The following is a 22,310-nucleotide window of genomic DNA, read 5'->3' on the forward strand; positions in this document are numbered from 1 at the left end:
CATATTCATGTATAATATATACATTTTAAGAAGTGTTTCAGATGCATTTGTTTTGGGTTGTTTTTTTTCTCCCTCTGAGTCCTGCACTGTTGGATTCCAACTGGTTAAGACATTTAGCTTTCAGGTAGAAGAATGCAATCAAATTTAAAAAAAAAATCTCTTAAAACACTGGTAAAATAGTTATCCTGTAAAACGTGGCATATCTGGAATCGACGATAATGAAGTATTTTTATCTGCATGAGTTTGGAATGAACAGCATAATTCATTTGTAACATTGCTATTCTCAAGTAATGTGACCATCTCAAACCCATGCCAATAAAGCCTTCATAGAACACCTTCATGTAGTCTCTCTCATATGTTTATTCATATGTATATATGCACATATGTGGGTGTTCACAGACAAATACATTATGGAGTGGCAGAAAACTACTTGGCTAGGTACAACCACTTTCCATTGTAAAGCCCCTTTTAGCAATTCCAATAACTGATTTTAAAAACTGATGTGGCTTAAAAATTGGCATTTATTCTGAGATGAAAAGAAATTTTCTGCAAAGTGAGAAGGAAATTCACAGTATTTCTGAGTTACAGATCATTTAAAAAATACACAACTTGAAACTCTGACATTTGTCTTAACACATATGTCTTTCTCTAGCATAATAGAAGCATGCTACATGTAATTTGCTTGTTTTTTTAAAAAAAAACAAATGTAGTGTTGATATTTATACACATGAAAGCACAGCATTTAATCTGAGTCGGAATTCAGGTGGTTGTATGAATTTCTTTGACATGACAAGAATGTGGTTTAGTTATTAGGTGTACAGCGTAAGATGTCCCTAACAACTCATTTTTTTGCCTTTAAATGTTTGAGTTTCATAAGTGAGGTGATAAGTAACTACACTTTTCACCCAATAAACTTATTTTTAAATGAAGTTTTTTTGTTTGAGATTAAAATGTGCTTGAGTTTTCTTCTAAGCACCAAATCCCTACATCACAGCTCTATCCTTAAATTAAGAAAAATCTCAAAGTGAGGGACTAGGAAATCCAACGAAGTTGTATAGGTTATAATAGGCCCAACCTCAAAGGGATTAAAGAGATGGTTTTAGCAAGGCATGACTAATTAGCAATTTAAGGTTTACTTTCCTAATTACTATTCGGAGGTTACCAAAGGACTTCATTTACACTACTTTTGACTATTTTTCAACCAATCAAGATACAAGATCACTCCTCAATTTACCATTCCAGAAGCAAAACTTTCCAAGATGTTTCCCAGATCTAGTTCTAACTTCCCTTACTAGTAATGGATTAGAGGTGATGCAAATCCACAAGTAAAAAAGAAGAAAAGATCACACCAAGTTTTTTGAAGCAGCAGCTGCATATTAGTGTCATGCTGGTTTTTTTAGTTCTTTTCTGCAATATGAACACATATTGAATTCCACCTTCAAGTGCTTTTCTGAAACATTTGTGTGTCAGACCACAGCAAAATAATAATGCGTCAACTGCATTTTACATTAGTAGTAAGTATGGAAAGCATGCAGCTTAAGTTGTTTAAAGCAACCCTGTGAGCATAAGACAACTTACTCTGCGTCATCAGACACAGCAGTTCTGGGGCCGAATCTACAAGACCAAATATAAAATTAGATGGTTGGTAAAAACATGAAGTATCAATTGCAATCAAAGCCACACAGCTGGGCAATTTTCATTTGAACCCCAAACCTCTTCATCAATCAAGTGGGCTGAAAAAGAAACATGCCACTCAGAGGTTATACAAACAACAAATGAGACTTACCCAGTCACACGAAGGAAACTATGTAGAAACAAAACCATTTTTTCCAAAATATAAAAACAGCAGTGAAATACAATGTGAAATTGTTTGTAGAAAGTAGCTCCTGATGGAGACTATGGTATTAGATTAACTGTTGTATTAGATAGAGATACATGCAATTAATCTTGACATAAAAACTCTATTGAAACATTCCATAATATAGTGTTCAGAATCATCATACTGAAAATAGGTAAAACAAGTATCATGCACAGTGAGTGAGCCACAATATTCCACACTTTTTCTCAAGAGAAAAAAGTCATCCTTTAAATTGGAACACAACATACACTAGTGTTATCCACAAAAGTGCATAGTTTGCTATTAGACTCATGCATATGATGTGTATTTGTTTTGAATCATGGAAGAACATCCAGAACACCAATCAGCATCCTTACCAGCTTCAATTTCTATTCAAGAAAAAGCAAACTATACAAATCTAAAGATGCCACACATTTCAGTATCTTGCTTTTTCTGGAACTCCAGACAGAACTTCTTCCAAATCTTTTCCACAAGCCTTTTTTGCATTTTATACTTTTATTAGTCAAATATTTTCTTCCATTAACTATAGAAAAGAAATCAACGCCCCACTTGCAACTATTTTATTTGTTTCAAAAGAGTACATTACTGACGCACAGTGTTTGCAGTCCAGCCTAAAATAAGCCAGGCAAGTGCAAAGCCTAAATTCTGTAGTGTGCACACACTCTTAACAGGACACAGAGGGCTGCACAATATAAGCTGAGATTCACTTAGTAAGGAGCTCACATTTGCAGTTGTTCGTCTCTGGATGACACCACTTTGTTTCTCTCAGGAACTTCCTGAAGCTGTGAAGTTTGATTTGACTGAATTTGATCAAGACTATGACTACTCATGTGAATAGTGAACGCCACATCTTGTCCTGTATCAGGGAGATGTTGTCTTTCTTGTTCTTTTTCTTCTCTGTGTTGAGGCTGCACTGCCAGTCTCTGAGGACTGTTAGCACAGATTTGTGGACATTTTTCAGGGATGAATGAGCCAGTGGTGGTGGTGCTAAGAAAGCAATTTAAAATTTTAGTTTATAATTATGATAAATGGCTTATTATGTACACATATGATATAAAGTCAGATGAACCAGTAAGTAATAAATGGATAGAATTTCACAAGCTAAATGTATTAGGGGCATGCACAGTGGAATTTTGATAGTGAGGTAAGAGCTTGTAATTCTGCTCCACCAACCTAGAAGGAACTTCAGCCCTCTCTGTTTCATCCAAAGATGCAAACCTGAAGTACCACAGTTTATTTTAACTAAGCTACACCAGGACCAGGTTTTTTCAATCTCAAATTACTCTGTCTCCACTCAGGGGGACAAGCCTTTCCCATCTTAGCTAGATATAAGACTAGGGAAATGGGCTTTCAGGATAGAATCTGGACAATGATGCAGCCGCCATTTTTTTAAATCTTGTGTATCTTTTCCTTTTCAACTACAAACTTTGCATTTCAACCACCATCCAGAAGCTGAACAGCAAGATCCCTTCAAAATTCAGTTTTGAGTTATGCTTGATTGTCAACAAGTGTAACTATTGTCACTCACAAGGCTAACCCTCCACTCCTCCCATACAGCCCTATCCGTTTGGAGCAATGTGCTTACAGGCGCCACAGCCTGATTAGAAGGGATCTAGTCCCAGAGCCAACATCTTCTGCTTGGTAACTGATACCCAGCCAGCCCTGTGCAGCCAGCTAATTTATTGAATATCATCTATCCTCCTCAAATCAGTATCCTCACTATGGACTTTCCTAGTTCTCTTGATGGAAAACATGTGTTTAATAATAATTAATTGTAATTTATCTAGATATAATTAGTGTATTCCCAGGACATAGTAATTACCAGACTGGATCAGAGTAGTGATCCATCTAGTCCAGTATCCTGTCTCCAACAGCAGTCAGTTCCAAGTGTTTTATAGGAAGATGCAAGAATCCTGAAGTGGATAAATATGGAAGAACAATCTACCCATGGGGGGCAGTTTCTGCTTAACCTCCTCAGTTAGGGGTTGATTATGCCCTGACACATGAGGTTTTCTATAAATAACCCTATCTAGCGTAACTGGATATATTTTGGAAACAGAAGATTATAACATAACTAACATGTTTCAATGAAACATGAGACTCGCCTCTAAGATGCAATTATAGTGAGGAAAGAAACTATTGGAACAAAATAACTTTACCTCTTCACTTTCTTTTCAGGCTTTACAAGTTTCTTAGTTCTCTCCTGGCTACTCTGCTGCTTTGAAAAAGGAACTGGGAGGAACTGTTTAACACTCGGTCCAGGCTGCTTTAGAAAAGCTCCAGTTCTTCTTGCCATCATGTCATCTCTTGGATCTGGAATTTTCACTTGGTGTTCTGTCCCACCCCTACTCTGCTCATGATCTTTCAGCTTCTCACGGCTCTCGTCCCTTGTCACATTACAGCCCACGGAGACAGGTGAAACTGTTCCCTGACGTTGTTCCATTGTGCAATTCAAGGGCAAACTGCTGCTGAAGCAATTTTGGGTACCATTACTCAGAAGACCATTGAAAAAGATGGAAAACTAACATTTTTAGCAGCAGCAGCAGCACAGGAACTGTGAACAAGAGGCAACTAAGGTGAACAGCATGACATATGCTATTCTTTTAAGCAAATGAGGAATTAGATTTTTTTTTATGCAGCCCATATTTACAGGTAAGCAATTACTCATTTAGAAGCCTTAATAAAATCTGGATGAAGAACTATGGATTGCCCAAAAAAACCCTTCAAAAAGATGAATAACCATGTTCATGCTAAACTGCAATTAGCAATCCAAGTCATTCCGTGTAATGAAGAAAACAAGCTGTTTCATGTTCACAGGGTGCATTTTTGTAAGTAATTTCATGAGCTGAATACATGCCACAATCGGATGTGAAATGAGTAAAATGCAACCTAGCTTCTCTCTCTCTTTTTTTTTTTTTTTAAAAGGAGTGGGACAATATTACAGACTGACCCAGTTAGCGTTACACGCAAAGCAAGCAGAAAGCTCCGGTTTTTGGCTTCCATTCTCTAACCTTTCTGCTTTCTGTGGAGTCTTCAAATCTCTCTTATGAATTACTCCTTTCTGTTGCTGCAGAGGACAATGGGCAACTGACATGGGAGAATATGGCATACAAACTGGGCTAGTCTGCCTCTGAAAGGTTCCCCTCCTTCTAGCCATCATATCATCTCTCTCAGTGTTTGGTGAGCTCCCATCAAGCTCTTCCTCCCTGCTTTCATGCCATTCATTCAATCTGCATGGAGTTTGGTTCTGAGAGACAACATAGGCAGCCAACTGGATTCCTTGGCAATATTCATCTGTACCTGACCATGCTACCTCACTGGTAATACAAGATTATTGAGAGCAGGGGGAAAAAAGAGGAGATGGAGAATGAAAAATTAGTCCACAGTGAAGTGAAACATATGAAAGTGGTAAGAAGAGCGATCCATTTCATTTTTATATCTAATTTTACTAACATTTCAGAATAAATGAATTTAGTTGACTGAGTAATTTGCTAGTGGTGTCAACTAGCAGTGTCTTGCTATGATGACAGGCTGAATGATTAGAGAAACTGAAGCCAATTAAATGTAAATTCTGGTCAAAGTGTGTAACTTCTTAGCACTGTAAGTCTTTCCTAGTTAAATGCCAGAAACAGAATCACAACCCGTACAGCTCAGGTTTAATAAGCATACTTCAGAAGATTTCAGAGGTCTTCAAGGGAAAAATAAAAATAATCTTCAAGGGGAAAAAAATCAGTATTGCCAGAACCTGGAGTGAAAGCTGCACAACAACTTCAAATACATAAGTAGCATATGAAGCAAATCCCTTGGAATGAGAAAAAGAAGCAGGCATAGCTAATAAGATACCTAGTGGAACTAGTGATTTGATACCAATCAAAAATTCAAGTGTGACTCTCAGAATAAGTTTGCACAAAGTTGCTCTGCATGACCCTAGATCTCTCTCTCTCAGATTCTGTGAAGGCATCAGATAATTTATTACAGCTCCAAAATGCTGAACGAGCCTGCGTGCATAAGGAGCAACTAACTACATCCGGCCACTCTTCCCCATGCAAGTCAGCATCCTGCAAGCAGCAGCTTCATTTTGGATTCAGCAATCTGTTTCCTAGACAACAACATTAAATACCTGGAATCATTTTGTGGCCTGGAGACTTCATTATTATGTCCAATGGTAGGGAGGCTGCAGGCAGTGGCAGATGCAAAGGTTTCATGGCAAATCTGTCTCTCAGCTCTTTCCCTCCCAGTCTCCTCTGTGGTTTCACTGTTGGATATGGCCCTGGCAATACTACGCTTCTCCCATTTCTGTTGATCAATCTCAGTCACTGGCCCAAAGTGCACAAACCTCTGCTTTGGGCTAGAAGCCTTTTTGTATGCTCTTGCTTTGCGGCTAGCAAAATCATCATGAACAGCTGCTTCCACTGCAATTTCAGCGGATGGTTCAGGATCCTTGGAGCATCTGAGGTCTTCTTCACTAGTCAGAACCAGAAACAAAGGAATCAAAGGAAGTTACAAGACAAAAGAAGAACCAAGATCAAAAATCATAAATAGCCTAGCAAACATCTTAGTGTATACTGAGGGCTCTTAGATCCAAAGCCAGAGCATATAGAAGGAGGTGAACTGTCTATGTGGGCTGGAAGCCAAGAGATAGCATAATTCCTCCAGAGCAGTGTTTCTCAAACTGGGGTCACCACTTGTGTAGGGAAAGCCCCTGGCAGGCCGGGCTGGTTTTTTTACCTGCGTCCACAGGTCCGGCCGATTGCGGCTCCCACTGGCTGCGGTTCGCCGCTGCAGGCCAATGGGAGCTGCTGGAAGCGGCAGCCAGTATGTCCCTCGGCCCGCGCCACTTCCAGCAGCTCCCTTTCGGCCAGAGCAGCGAACCGCAGGCAGTGGGAGCCGCGATCGGCTGGACCTGTGGACGGGGCAGGTACACAAACTGGCCCGGCCTGCCAGGGGCTTTCCCTACACAAGTGATGACCCCAGTTTGAGAAACACTGCTCCAGAGAAACTGTGGGAAGCTTGCAGTCTAGTGGCCCCTCCTACTTTTTAGGAGTGTAGTATATGATACAAACACACCCTGGGCACAAGATGTGGATCCATAGCCATGCCCAAATCTAATCCGACATGTCCCCATGTGCTGTTGGTAAGTGCTAGCAGACCCCTGTTATCCTCAGGGAATGCAGCTGGCCATGTAATAGCTGCTTCCTACAGTGAAGCACTAGGTGCTCCCTACGCCTTCTCCTTAATACAACGCCACGAAAATAACCATAATTTGGCCCTGAAATATTGTGGTGTGAACAGTGAAGCCAAGGATGAAAATGGAATATGAACTCCTTCAAATTTAACTGGGGGTTTGAGCTGAAACCCAGAATTCTTGCCTAACCTTAACCATTCAGGTTCTACGTTGAGTCTAAATTGCAGAAGGGGGATATTTTGGATGTGGCCAAAATGTGAACAGAGTTTGCAAGATGTTGGCATCATCACACTCAAACTTCAACCCTATCACAAACCAGTTTGCAACTTTCAGCTCATAAGTGGTACTATATACCACTATTGCTTCTATGAGAAGAAAGGACAGTTAGTGTGGTGGTTTATATTAGGACTGAAATCACCCAATAACCAAGTCAATGAAAAGAATGCCTGTATAGATTACTACATTTGGCTAGAAAATGGAATGCCTACCACTAGGCAGGTGACGGATTGCTATCCTTTGCTGGAGGAGTTCCAAATCACTTGCATGCATTAGTAAGGTGCTTAGACTTATTTTGCATATTTGTTAAGCTCTGGTTTTGTATTTAAAGAACCATTTTCAACACAGCACTATTCAAGTAAAAAAAAAGCAAAGCCACTCAAGACATTCAAACAATATTAACTCATATTTCCCATACTGCCATTCCAGATTCACCCGTGACCTGGGAAAACAACATACCTGAGCTGCTCGGATACTTTCAGTCTGTTCCACGTCTCCAAATCTGCTTGCGTTATAGAAGCTTTCACAAACACTGGAGACTCTTGTTGCTGGGTAAAGTTACTTTGAGTCTTTCGTTTAGCCAGGTCATCTCTTTGAATATCAGGCAGTTTCACCTGCTCTTCCTCCTCCAACTTGTTATCCTGAGACTGCAGGATTGGGTTTTCTTTACGTGTCACAATTTGCCTTGCTGATGCCATATGTACCTGGTTTGCTCTAATTTAATGCACATTCCAAATCAGCAAGAAAAAGCCATTTTGAGGAGTTAGACAATGATAAGTGGAATGTCAATGGCGGTTCAGAGTATAAGAACAAATTGAAACGATGAATAAAGTAGAAAGGTTGGGGTTTCCTTGAGCAAGCATGCAACCAGTTGAAACTGGGACTGTTTCGTGTAGACTACTCTGTGAATTCTAATGAGACAGATTCATTGGATGATTATAGTTTTGAGTTTAACCCAGACAAGTAAATCTGGAATCACTGCAATAGTGTTTAATTCAGTAATGAGATTCATTCTGATAGGTTATGATGTCCAACTCTCATACTATTAAAGTTATTGTAATGATTGCAAGTTTCATTCCTGAATGTACCAGAGCTGGAGAATTCCAATATGCTATATTCTCCAGATGCCCTTCCAAGATATTACTCACATGTCAGAATACTTACTATAAATGTCGATGTGCCAGATTGTTACTGACTGGAAGGAACATTTTATAAAACTGAAAGCATGAACTAATTAAAAAAAAGTTCGGAACATCACAGCTGTAGGTAGACAGATTCTAACAATAGGCTTGCTTAATGTTACCTGTATTAGTTCAAATTTAGGATTAAATATAGATCTGGAGATCTAGTGTGAAAACCCACAAATGATAAAATAGAGTAATATAAAATAAATATTTGTATTTCGTTTCATTTTTTTCATTAGTGGGTTTTTACACTAGACCTCCAGTACTATCTTTATTTTATATACACACACCCCACATGCTATCTAAAAATACCTCATGTAATAGCAACAAACAAAAGCAGATATGCTTATGTTCTACGGAAGGTGGTTGCCCAACAGAAGTGTCTATAGCATAATTAACTTTTCTTAAACCCAGTATAGCACTGGATTGGAATACATAGAGCGTTAAGTTGGAACTAATCCATTTATTTCCAAAATAATGTTAAACAAATTCTGCCACTAATTACATGGTCCCATATCCCATTTAGTTCCCAGAGTGCTGGATATGGATAACCTAGCAGAGCATTTGGCCCTTTCTTTACACAGATTCAAAGAATAGTGTTAAATTAAAAACCATATATAATAAAACAAGCATTTCCTTATTTATATCACAAATTTTCATTAAATTATTGAATTTACTCTTTAGATTCACATTCTAAAATTTACTTTTCACTATTTATATTCATTGCCGGATTTCTCTCACTTAGAAAACATGCAGCGTGCTTTCCTTTTTTTAAATTGTAAGTTTCTAATCAGTTTCACCTTCCAGTTCTCAGGTTCTAGTGTAATTCTACAATGTCTCAACTGTGAACACTAGAGGTTTTGGAGGTTTTTTTTTTGTTTTTTGGTTTTTTTTTAAATAAAAAGAAACTTTCCATTACAATTTTAAAAAATAATGGAGAATTTGTATTGATTTTTATGGATGTTTATTTATCCATTATTGAAATTTTAGGCCAGATTTGTCTTAGCTACCAAACAACAGTATTTCACACAGAATGAAATATTACAGTAGACAGAGAAAGGTAGTTTGCACACCTGGCATATTCCTGTTTTTCCTTCTGTAATGGCTTTTTAACACCTTCCAGTTTACCTTTATCTTTATTTGTACAGGGCCCAACTAAAAACTGGTTAAATGACTCTGTAAGTTTGGGCTGATTCAGTCTTGCTCTCCGGGCTGCAAAGTCATCCTTTTCTAGATCAGGAACTCTGCACACTGCTTCATCTTCTGATCCAGAATCCTTCCCTTGACAATGCATCAGAGAGGGTTTCTCCTTGTGAAGAATGATGTCTGGGGTAGGTTCACTATCTTCATATATTTGCTTTTGACTGACACAGAGCAAAATTAAATGGAGTTCCAGATGTGAAAAGGGTAAAAATGTCAACATTCATTTCCAGGCCATAAAATAAGTGCTGTTAGTCAAATGTGCTCAAAGCTGCTGTTAGTTTAGATGAGGCCTTCATTTATTTGTTTACGGCACAATCCTGTAAACCCTCCACGAGGAAAGCTCTCATGGAACTCAACTGCAGCTCCAAACATGAACAGTTAGAAGGATCAGGCCTTTATGCTATTATTTTAGCCACAGATAGAAAAGTAGGGAACACAGGCTCCAAATTATACATTCAGCCATTAAGTGGTGACATTATTCTTACACACTTTAGGTAAATGAAAACAGCTTTAGTATAAAACTACCAAGCTCGTTTCTGATCATTACTGTGGAATCCTGAGACACCTAGAATTCACCACCCTGGCTCCTAAATGGACTGCCAATTTTTCTGTATCCTGGGCAGTCATTAAGACTGGCCCTTTCCCCTCCTGCCCCCCACACTGATTTTCCCCCTTTGTAAAGCAAGAAGAAGGTAATTTCTTTTGAAAAGTAAGCAGCAATAAGCCCCTCTCTCTCTAGACTTGGCAGACTTCGATTTTTATTTTTTATAATTTTGATGGATAATATCAATGTGTTTTTTTAGCATTTTTTCAATTTAAATCTTCACAGTTGTGGGAAATTATGGGGGTGTCAGATAATGGAGGGTGTCAGACAATAACTTCTTAATTACAGTAGACACAAATTCAAAAAGTTAGTTTTATAACCATTAAAACAAACGGCCAACCTCACATGTCAGAATATACAAAATCCTTAAATCAATCCTTAAATCAAACTCTAACAAGTTCTCAAGCAATTTTCTTACTTTGCCTCTCTGTAAATTTCAATCATCATCAATGGAAATATTTTCATCAGTTTTGTGTGTACGGAGAAATAGATACTTACTAATAAAAATCTAACCCTTCCAAACAGGGCTGTTACAGCATTGAGACATAATGTTGTGTTTTAGAGGTCCATTAATACCTGCATTCTGGAGACGGTGCCTTCAGTCACCTAAGACTGATAATGATGTACTAATAATATTGCAATATGGCTCTTGATTTCTGGACACCAGGAAAAGATTATTTCTAAATTGTGCAATATGCCCATCCAATTTGAGTAACTTTTTACAAGAGAAGATAATGAAGAACAATTTACATACGTCTATCCCACTGGGAAAAAAAATCAAAAGCTTGTTTTTCTAGTTTTCTAGAAATCACTAGAAAAACTAGACATGAAGACTTGAGCGTTACAAGATAGGTCAATATAGTAATATTACTAGGTTCAGACATCATGCCTCTTATTTTTCATACTGCACATCTTCCAAGTCAGAAAATATGGTAAAGTGAAGAAGACACTTAAAATAATGGCAACAGCTCAAGAGTTCACACATTTCCCCTCTATTTTACAATCAATAATTTAAATTGTTTATTGTAATTTTTTTAAATGCAAGTTTTCTAAGCAATGCAAACCCATCTTTATCTCCGACTATCTATAGCTCAAGCTGACCTTTCAGCAAAACTTTAAACAGTCCCAATTTAGATTTTAAAACAAAGATGAAATAGAAGGTTTCCATCAGGCCACAGAATGGTGCTGAAAAGGTCAGCCAGGCATAGGTCCATGAATGCAGGGAAGCAGTTTAAAACTGCCTTTCTTTTCCCTGAGATGCTAGTAGGTGTCCAAGTCACTTTCAGTTTTGCGTCTGTTCGTTGGCACAGAGTTACTGTGCTTCTTGTTATATTGGTAATATTATCCAGTATTCCAGTCCTTCAAATCCAAGGCCACTCAGTGGGCAGTGATCTTCCAAATCCAGTTTTATAATTCCAAGAAAAGTTTGGAGGAATCAATTATAGTTTTAGGCATCATAGATGATTCACATACTTGTTTAAAAAGTAGATGTTCTACACCTTCCTGTGATTATGAATAGTTTAGTATGTCAGTAGATCAGGACTGTTTAGTATGTTTATTTAAGGAAGCTAATGTAGTTATGCCAGGAATGTAGCATCAACTAAAAGTCATGCAATGGTTTATGCACCATTGGGGTGAGAGCAGTTCTTGCCTTGGTGAAGTTACAGAGTTCAAGTTCGTTCAAAGAGCATTTTGTGCACCATTAGGCATTTCCAGCATGGACATGCAACAGGAAATGCCACATTTAGCTCTTTTTATTTTGTGTTTTATGGATTAACAATGAACACAAAGGTGGTGGAATCTATCTAGAGATCCATGGCGCTTATATGGCTTCATTGCTGTGGTATCTGAGCAGCTCACGATCTCTAATGCATTTATCCTCAGTACCAGTGTGAGGTAAAGTATTTTACAGATAGTGAACTGAGGGACAAAAATACTGAATGACTTGCCCAAGGTCACACAGAAAGTCTGGTGGAGCAGGGACTGAACACAGAGGTCTCGTAAAATCCTAGCTTACTCATTAGCACCCTAATCACTGGACCTTCCACTCTAAGGAAAAATGGAAATTCCTCAGGAGAGTAAATTTTGATTGGTAACATTCTGAAGGCTACTCAAGTGTCAGATTGTTTGCACCAATTTCAGACCAGTGAAGGGAATGAAAAAAATACCACCACCTAGCTAACAGCATGCTGTATACCTCATGGGAGGGAGATGTTCTTAGTGAAATTTGAGGCATTTAGCAATCCAAATATTTAATGAATGCACAGTATGAGAAGATGTGAAAGTAATATAAACATGGTTTTACTGCCACAAGCTCGGCATGATTACATTACTCATGGGTGACAGAGCCATGTGAGTTATATAGGTTTTCCCAAAGGAGCAAAAATACAATTTATACCACATTACAATATCACAAATTATTTTTGGGATGCATGGGTAGGGGAAAGTTCTTTGTATTTAAATGCTGTTATCTTCTTGAAGATGCTACAGAAGCAGCAATGGGTGAAGTGGAGTTATACTCACAAGTGGATAATAAAATAAACTTATACCATGCCTTGTGAAATGCAGGAGTCCCCATAACATTTATTACCACCACCTCTATCAGTGGTATTCTAAATGTTTGGACACATTCCAGTCGAGGGGTCTCACTGAGGGTCCCTCCAACTTACCCCACCTCATTTTCTTCCCTCCATCAGACTCCCTGAATTATTTTCAGATAAAGAAGTAAGCCCTTGTTGGGAGATCCAAAAGCAGTTTCTTCAGAAAATGATTTACAATGTACATACCATTTGGTAAAACTGGGGATTCCCAGACAAAAAGATTGCACCCCAGAAGGGAGGCTGGGGCAAAGAAAACCCACCACCAAATTGCTACTGGAATGCAAGCTCACCTCCAGCTCTCCCCCTCAATCCAGACTGACTTCAGAAAGTCAGGTCCCTGCCCTAAAGAGTTTATAATATAAAAATACAGACAGACCGACCAATACACAAAAGGGTACAAGGTGTAATTGAAATGGTCAAGGTGTTTGGTCACATTTTGATAACGCAATTTATTATTATATACAGCAGGGGTCAGCAACCTTTCAGAAGTGGTGTGCCGAGTCTTCATTTATTCACTGTAATTTAAGGTTTCACATGCCAGTAATACATTTTAACATTTTTAGAAGGTCTCTTTCTATAAGTCTATAATATATAACTAAACTATTGTTGTATGTAAAGTAAATAAGGTTTTTTAAATGTTTAAGAAACTTCATTTAAAATTAAATTAAAATGCAGAGATCCCCGGACCGGTGGCCAGGACCCCGACAGTGTGAGTGCCACTTAAAATCAGCTCGCATGCCGCCTTCGGCACACGTGCCATAGGTTGCCTACCCCGATATACAGGATCATAAGCTCCTTGGTGCAGGGACCGTCAAGCACAATGGGGTCCTGGCCCATGAGTAGGTGCTGTGGTAATACAAATAAATAATAATAGGCTGTGAATGAGCAACACATTTAAACACTTGCTTAAGTGCTAGCTAGACTGGGGCCAGAGTGTATCCCCAGTGCCCTTCAGGTTTGCCATTATTAATGAGCTAATACATCTTGTAGGCATCACAGTAGATTTGGGTCATCAGAGGACTGGAATATGGAAAGGCTGGTGCCTTGCGTACTAGCTCAGAAAGAGTTTTCATGGATAAGAAATAGTGTGGAAGAAAACAGAGTTGTGGGAGAAACATCTAGGCTGGCATCATGGGCAAAGCAGAAGGGATGGAGGGAAAAGCAAAGAGAAACCAGAATAGGAAAGTATGGAGGAGCAGAATTGTGTAGGTCCTTGAATGATAGGACAAGAAGCTTGAACTTGATGTAGAGGAAGAATGAGAGCCAAATGAGGAAGGGGAGTCAACGGAGTGATTCAAAGATGGGGCAACAGTGATCAGGCAAGAAAGATGACAAAGTCGACCCCATTCTCCCTTGTTTTACCCTGAAGTCTGCCCCCACCTCTCCTCCTTCATCATTCTCCCTTTCCCACTCACACATGCTGGAACAACTTTCTCCCTACACTAATTATTGTTGTTCCTCTTTCCTCCTGCCAAAGTAGCACAAAGGCACTTTGTGAAAGGAGGAGATCAGAATCCCTGCTGAACCATATGCTTGTCTACATGTGCATCTGCCTTGGGGATTAAAATCAGTAAATCAAAGCAAGATTGGAGCAGGGGGCTGACAGCCAAAGGTTGTAAGTATCCTCCAAAAATAATACATGGGCTATAAATATTGTTTGTTACACCTTGGATTGCCAAACACAATACTATTGTCTTGGACTCAAACTATGCTGCACTATTATCCTTCTGGTTTATGAACTACTGACCGGTGGCCTGCAATTAACTGAGGCAGGATGAGGCTGTGATTTATGACTGATTGCAAATTCTTTTTATTAGTATTTTGGCTCACATCCTAGGGTAGCACTTAGTTTGTCTGTTACCTTGTATAGCTCTTCAGTGCCTTGGCTAATAGGTGCATTGGTTATGATGTGTATTACTGATATACAAAACGTGTGTTATTGCTTGTAATAAGACAGCATACCTTTAGAACAACAGAACAAGTCTGAAGCAGACAATACACACACATACTTACTTTGATTTGACTATTTAACCGCATTTGACAGCTCTCCCCAACCTGCAAGCCTCATTAAGCCTATAGACAGTTTCATATTAGCTATTATTATTTGTATTACAACAACATTTAGAAGTCACATCTGAAGTCATGGCCCCATTGAGATAGGTGCTGTCCATATATTGCCAGCATCCCTACCTATAATTTACAACTTTAATTCAAGTTTAGTGAAGTGTTTGTTTGAAAATACAATTCTGAATAGTTTTCCTTGATGTTCCAGAAGTTAAGAGGTTGGGCGGGCAGAAGGTTGGACACTTACTATTTAACCGAACCATTTCACAATCTTTGAAAGGACTACCCTGGTCATACCAGTTAAAAGTTTTGCTTAGTGACATAACCTCATGAGAAACAGCTAGTTTTCATGGGAGCACCACACCATTGTGACTGAAAGACTGATAATTTCATATTAAGCACCTAAGTCCATCCATTATCAGACTTTTGAAATAAAGAAAGGGAAATAACCAAAAAACCAAAAAACAAACAATGCCGGTGAAATGATGAATAAATATGATCATTCTATGCATAGCTATAGTCAAAGAATGACTGTTGAACTATATTGACATGCTTTACTTGGTGCAGGTGTTAACAAGCAATTAATTTTTATAGTTCCTGTCTTTAAAATAAAATACATCCTTTAGTATATTTGTTAATACTAAACACTTACAAATAGAGGTGTGTTTCAGCCACTTGTTATTGAAATGTTCCATCACTAAGAAGAACATTAAAGAATTTCTAAAACCCTTGCCCAAACAAGGCATCATGTAGTAAAACAGTTTTTTTGTGTGAACCTAAGATGGTATAAAATGGAAGATTTACAAGCTTGAAAATGTTCTTGGTAGTTTGTTTCTTCAACTTCGTTTCCATCCAAGTTAGGGCTAGCACTATTACTAATTGCAGCAAACACATTTAACACCATATAGCTTTGCAATGCATGATTACCATGTCACAAGCTTTTTCATACCTCAGCCTTTTCTAAAATCTAATTAGTTGCAAGTGAAACAGCAGAAAATGCAAGTGCTTAGTAGATTTTTTAAGAAGTGAAGTAATGGCAGAATGAGAAAAACCCACACACTTGCAAAATTTTAAATGTGAAGCGTGCACAATATCACACACTTTTGAGCTAACCTGCCATAGCGTTGTGCTGCTGGCATGACCTTAATACCAGCTTGTTCAAGCCTTCTTAACTTTCTGATTTCCTCTGCATCCTTCTCTTTGCACTTGTGCACTGCAGTTTCTTTGGCACTACCTGAAGGAAACTGACCTACAGTCTTTCCTTTGTTTTGATTCAAATCTACTTGACTTTTACTGGGGTTTGTCCTGGAAGCCATGCATCCCACCTGCTCCTCTTCATGTTGTCTTGGTGCCTCATTTTGTTCTTCTTCTATGGTTTCAGGATAGTTTTTGCTATTGAGTTATACAAGGTAGTTTACTGTACAGTACACTGCTTTCTTTATACATTTTGCTTGATACTAACATTTCAAACAATATTTTGATGAATGACACAGAAGACTAAATCGTACTATGTAGTGCAGGCTATTCTGAAGCCAAATTAAAACAAAACACCTGATGTAAAATATGGGAAATCTTCGAGCACATTCATATACTACACTAAATTTATGTAACTGATGCACAATAGATTTATTTTAAAAATTCAAGAACAGAAAGATGGTAACTATTTTGACTAATATATATCACATAAAGACTTTTATTCACTGAAAATGAAGAATCTCTTGAAAACTGACTCTCGTCATCAAGGACCACATTAGAGCAACAAGCTGTACTTTTGACAATTATTTTAATATCTAAATGTGGCATTTAAATAAACTAATATTTTGTCAAACACTTCGGTTTTCAACAGTTAATGTGTCCTGCAACACTGAATAATGCACAGTGAACAACAATGATGTCAGGATAATTACCTAAGTTTTGTATTACCTGACTTTCCACTCATGGGATTATTGCTCTTCTGTTGTTTGAAACAGTAGGGTAAAAATCTATCAGTTAGTTCTAAGTAAGATCTATTTTGCCCATTTTACAAAGCACTGTGTACTTTTAAAGGTCATGATTTGTTGAAGGTTATAAAAATAACATCATTGGAGGGACAAATGGTCTTGACCAAAGCTTTACCTGAAAGGCTTCTCTCCTCCAAGTGGTGAAGTAGCAGTACTCCAGCTCTTCCGGTACTCCTCTCGTTCAGCTTTCTTTTTCCGAAGAGGAGCTGGTACATAGGCAGTCTGGTTACTCTTGTTCGGAAGATACTGGTTAAAAGGCACAACTGATTTAGGTTCACCATACGATGTCCGCCTTGCAGACATATCATCTTTTTTCACGTCCGGCATCTTTCGGTGTGGCAAGTCAGACTCAGAGTCACTCCCTCTCCCTATTAAGGAATAAGAAAAAAAGGTAATTTTACCCTAACTTGCCAAAATGAAAACAAAATCCTTATTTAAAAGTACAACAGTATTTTATAATAATGAGCCAAAATACTACAGTTTACTACAGTATCTTCAGACATTTCTCTAAAAGTTGTTTTTTTCCCGTAAGGAAGACAATCCCGGTTGAAATAACATTTCCCATAGAAACTTCAAACACACACAGCTAGTTATATTGGATTTATATTCCTATTTTAAATCAGTAAGTGAAATACTGGCCACACTCCCTATAGTGGTAACAAATGGAAGTCTATTCCAGTGGCCTACCTTCTGCAGCCAAAAACCCAAAACTAATCGAATTCAAGAAAAAGGTCACTGCAAGTTTCTTTTTCAAAGGCTCGATCAGTTGTCCAACATCACGTCAGATTTCCACCAGTATCCAATGATATAAACCAGCTGTATAAACTCAAACTCAAGTTTACCTGACCTCAAGCTTGATTCTGGGTCTGCCACATCCCAACCCTAACCACAAAGCTACTGGTTATTCTGGGACCAGGTGCAGTGTGTGTGTGTGTGTGTGTGTGTGTGTGTGTCTATATATATATTTTTTCTCTCTCTCATATATATATATATATATATATATATATATATATATATATATATATATATATATATTCATATATATATATATATATCCATCCTGGACCTGAGACACCTTTCCTGCTGAATGTTTCAATGAAACTGGCATGTTCCAACAGTAATTTTCAGTTTTGACAAATCTGCATTTTTCAACAAATAAATGTTATGCCAAAAAATTCCCAGCAAGCTCTACTTTCTACAGGAATAGGCAGATGCCATCTCTTTTCAGAATTATGCTAGGCCAATTTAGATACCCATAGGCTAGGCATGACTTTGGACAATTGTAAACTAAGAGACTCAGGGCATGTCTACACTACAGACCTAAGCCAACCCATGTTAGGTCAACTTCCAGCCACCGCAGTAATTATTGTGGTGGCTGATGTCTACATTTCCCTCCTTCTGTCAGTGGCGCGCCTCCTCACAAGGAGTGCTTCCACCAACTGAAGAGGGGCAATGTGGGGGGCTGACAACCCTCTGCGTAGCGCCCCCTCCTCCCATGTTTCTCACCTCACTGCTCCTGGCCAGCAGTGGACGGGGCATCTGCCCAGGCTTCTTGCCTCCCTGACCAGGGAGTGGGGAGCCTCCGGGTAGCAGCCCAGCTGGGAGCAGGCGACAGCCTGGCTCTAGAAGCCCAGCTTTCTTGAAAAGACAGCCAACATCCAATGTAAATAATGCAGTGTCTACATGGACACTGCATCGTCCTAACTGCACCAACGTAAGCCCTATACCTTTCATGGAGGTGGAGTTATTATGTCAGTGCAGTAAGGCATTTACATCGTCAGGACAAGGCTGTAGTGCAGGGGTGGGAAAACGTTTTGGCCTGAGGCCACATCTGGGAATAGAAATTGTATGGCAGGCCATGAATGCTCATTAAATTTGAGTTGCGGTGCAGGAGGGGGTGAGAGCTCTGATTGGGGGTGTGGGCTCTGGAGTGGAGTTGGGGATGAGGAGTTTGGGGCGTAGGAGGGTGCACTGGGCTGGGACCAAGGAGTTTGGAGGGCGGGAGGGGGGTCAAAGCTGGGACAGAGGGTTGGGGTGCGGGAAGGGTTGCAGGCTCCGGGGGGGGATGCGGGCTCTGGGGATGAGTCTGACCAGTATTCCCTGCTCCTGACATTTGAAGCAGTAGTTCAAGGGGCCTCTCTGGCTGCATGAAGGGAACAAGCCACATGTCTAGTGCCACAGATGGCCAAGTATGGGATTTTATTTATTTGTGCACAAGGGGTAGCTGTACTCTTATGTTTGTCAGTCTGTCTATAGTTCTACTATAAAATTTAAGAGACTGCTAAATATTCTTCTCTGTTCCTTCTTGCAGAGTCCAGTGCCTGGGTGAGGACATCAAGCCAACTCCCAAATGGAGATGCTAACCATAGACCCCGTTAGTGCAGCTGCTTACTGGTTCTAGTTAACATGTTTTAATGGTGTAAGAACTGACTGCCAGCTTTAACCAGCACAGAGTTCCCAACACCACAGGGAATCTCAGCTGGCCAGTTAGGATCAGAACCAGTTTCTTTTGTGCTGCCCAAGAGGAGTGAAGAGGCAGAATTTTACCTCAGAATCTGCCCCCCCCAGTCTGTAAATTAAAATTAATATTTTTAATAGTGAGGATGATTGAATAGAAACGATGGATTTGGAGAACATACTATCCAGGCAATTACATCATGCTTATCATGGAAGTAACTGAGCAGCTAGCCTAGAGCGTTCTGTGAGGCAGGCTGAAGAGAATGCATTTCTCTTCTAGAAGCTTTGAGCTAGAATCAGGCTTAAGACAAGCTCAAAGTCTACTTCCTAGAGGACACTTGCTCATATTCACAGTACCCCATATTGACAACTGGACACATACGGACAGCAAAGACTGAAGCAGCAGCCATGCTGAAGGTCAGGAGCTGCATGCCCTGGCTGACAGGGGGTGCAAGGACATCAAGTCACTCAGTTTCTTAAATGCTGAATATCTTGCCAAGAATTGCCATAACTGTATTTTCATAAGACTGCACTTCAAAACTCTCCTAGGTATCAACAATTTCCAAGAGGTTTCCTTTTCCTCTTAGACGACCAGTTTATTTATAGGGCATTTGATTTTTTCAACATCTCCCCCCCTTTTGCATTCTTAGTTCTTGCTCCAGCCTAGCTTATGAGCTGATGTGCGTCTGCACACTGTGTCTGCTACCCCATAACCCAAAGAAACACCATGTCATAAATTACACTTGTATGGTATAACTCATTTTACTATACTACGTTATAGTAACTGAGGTAGATTTCAAATAAATTGCTGGCAAAATTATCTAAAGACCCAAGAAACAAAAATCTGCATTCAAAGAAAGTTTCTTTTACCAATTCACAGGAGACATCATGATTCAGAAATTGCATCCAGCTTTTGAATGGCTGCCTTTGCACTGAAAGCACTAGGTGACACATTCAATGTTTTGCATGTGTCTTGTTATGACCGAAACTTACCATCGCTGCTTCCTCTGAGCACTACATCTGGAGACGGCGTCTGCTGTGAGCGGGAACCAAATGAATCCAGACTGTCAAAGGAATCATCTCTGCCGTGGCGAGGGGGGGAAAGGGAATCGCTGCGTTCAGAGTCCCAACAATCAATATAACCACTGTCACGAATGTTGCGTTTGGGGCTCTCAATATCTTCAGTTTCCTACATGGAAATACAGACGGTACCTCTTCAAAAAAAAGTCAGTGACACAAAAATGAGATCCACTATGCATCTGAGTACAAAGTATCTTTCTAAGGCACTAAAATCTCTTCCCTCAACCATAGTTTTTTTTTCTTTTTTGCTTTCAAATCAAAAACATGAGATTGCAATAAAATCTCTTTTCATACCAATTAAGAGGAACACACATGCTTTGGATTAATAGAGTTATTTGAAATACAGTTCCAATAGGCAGGTTAATAAAACTATCAAAATTGAAATAAACCTGAAACTTGACTTGTCTTCCATAGTCCATAGCACACTGGCAAAGGCATTATAAATTTGACCTCATGGCTGAGTTGGGGATAAGCTCACTATTCTCCAGATTAATTCCCCCAATCTATCTATTGTATCTGGCTGGGACACCAGCAGGCAGCATTTGTTGTTGTCGCCTCAGCTCGGCAAAATAATGAAGCAGTGTGTCCCAGTCTCCCTGTACCTTGAAGAGAAATTCCTGTTATGAAAGAGGGATGTCTTTCTAAAGCAATCAGCAATGAAAAATATGCAAAATGCTTTTCCTGATGCCTCAGAAGAATTCAGTCGTGCTCTTTACTCTTTGCCAGCTCCTGGCTCTGGGGGATATGAAAGCACTTGTAGCTGACCCACATGTTCAGAGCAGTGAGAACAATGGTTGTCTTTGACAGCCCTGTGATTATAAATTCTTTCCAGCGCAAGCAGCACATACTAAAAACTCTGAAACTCCAGCAGAGGGAAAGGTCAATGGAAGCCATCCTCACCCTTGCATTATAATAAATCCCTTGTTTCAGCCAGTTTCTTAACATTAATTACAATAGCACAGGCTGAGAAAAGCAAAAATAACTACTCTCTTACTCAAAAGATAAACCTCTATGTTTTTTTTCTCCACCAGACTGTCACTGAAAAACTCAAGTGATGTGGGTGACATCATCAGACTGACATTTTTCAATCTGAAAAGATTGGAATGTGAAACTTTTTCCTGACACACTTAAAATATTAATTTTAAACTTTCCAATACCTATGGGCTACAGATAATTGGAGCTCGATAACTGAGTGGAGAGTAGCTCCCATTGCCCTCTATGGCTACTGTTGTCATTATTAGTATTGCCAGTGATCATATCAATCAACATCATGGTACAATAAAGTCAACAACCTCCTTAGCAAAGGAGAATTACGGCAGAAAGAGCAGCTGAGAAGGGGAGCATCATAATATCAATCAAAAGTTCAATATTCAAAGGGAGAGGCTCAGAGGGAAAAGGAAAGATTAGAAACTCGTGTCTTGTAGACTTTTCAGGAAGAAGACTTAATTAGAGCCACTAAATAACGTGCTGCCAAAATACCACAGTATGTCCAGCACCAAAGGTTCCTTAAGGCCAAGCAAAATCACAGTAATGCCAATAGTCAGAGAGTACACAAACTGGGAATATACTCAAGTTTTGTTTTATTTTTTAATTTAAAATATGTTAACAAGTAGTAATTTAATTCTATGGGGTTCTCCTCCCTTATCCCTTGTTTAGGGATGGTATATGTGCACACACATAAACACTGTTCAACATATACCACCTCTGTCTTCCTAAAATCTATATTAAGTATACAGCTCCAAGAACAAAGATTACATCCTCTCAAGATCCTCTTTGCCCTTTTCTTCAAAACTATCTGA

General features: G+C 39.2%; 1 protein-coding gene across 9 annotated transcripts in view; it reads right to left on the reverse strand.

Annotated features, from left to right (window-relative positions):
* LIMCH1 (LIM and calponin homology domains 1) overlaps nucleotides 1-22,310 on the reverse strand; it is a 285,276-nt gene that overhangs the window by 72,568 nt on the left and 190,398 nt on the right. For 3 of the 9 annotated variants that reach the window (XM_039540391.1, XM_039540390.1, XM_039540392.1), the window contains exons 7-14: nucleotides 20,425-20,620; nucleotides 17,090-17,342; nucleotides 16,088-16,366; nucleotides 9,577-9,867; nucleotides 7,779-8,033; nucleotides 5,979-6,323; nucleotides 2,582-2,845; nucleotides 1,579-1,614 (exon numbers count right to left, since the gene is read on the reverse strand). In XM_039540391.1, coding sequence (XP_039396325.1) covers nucleotides 1,579-1,614; nucleotides 2,582-2,845; nucleotides 5,979-6,323; nucleotides 7,779-8,033; nucleotides 9,577-9,867; nucleotides 16,088-16,366; nucleotides 17,090-17,342; nucleotides 20,425-20,620 — 1,919 coding nt within the window. Of the gene's footprint in view, nucleotides 1-1,578; nucleotides 1,615-2,581; nucleotides 2,846-5,978; nucleotides 6,324-7,778; nucleotides 8,034-9,576; nucleotides 9,868-16,087; nucleotides 16,367-17,089; nucleotides 17,343-20,424; nucleotides 20,621-20,900; nucleotides 21,093-22,310 lie in introns of those variants that run through there. The other 6 variants (XM_039540398.1, XM_039540393.1, XM_039540396.1 and 3 more) reach the window with 3 other exon arrangements.

The sequence above is a fragment of the Mauremys reevesii genome, linkage group 5, assembly GCF_016161935.1.
Source record: "Mauremys reevesii isolate NIE-2019 linkage group 5, ASM1616193v1, whole genome shotgun sequence".
Classification (NCBI taxonomy): domain Eukaryota; kingdom Metazoa; phylum Chordata; order Testudines; family Geoemydidae; genus Mauremys; species Mauremys reevesii.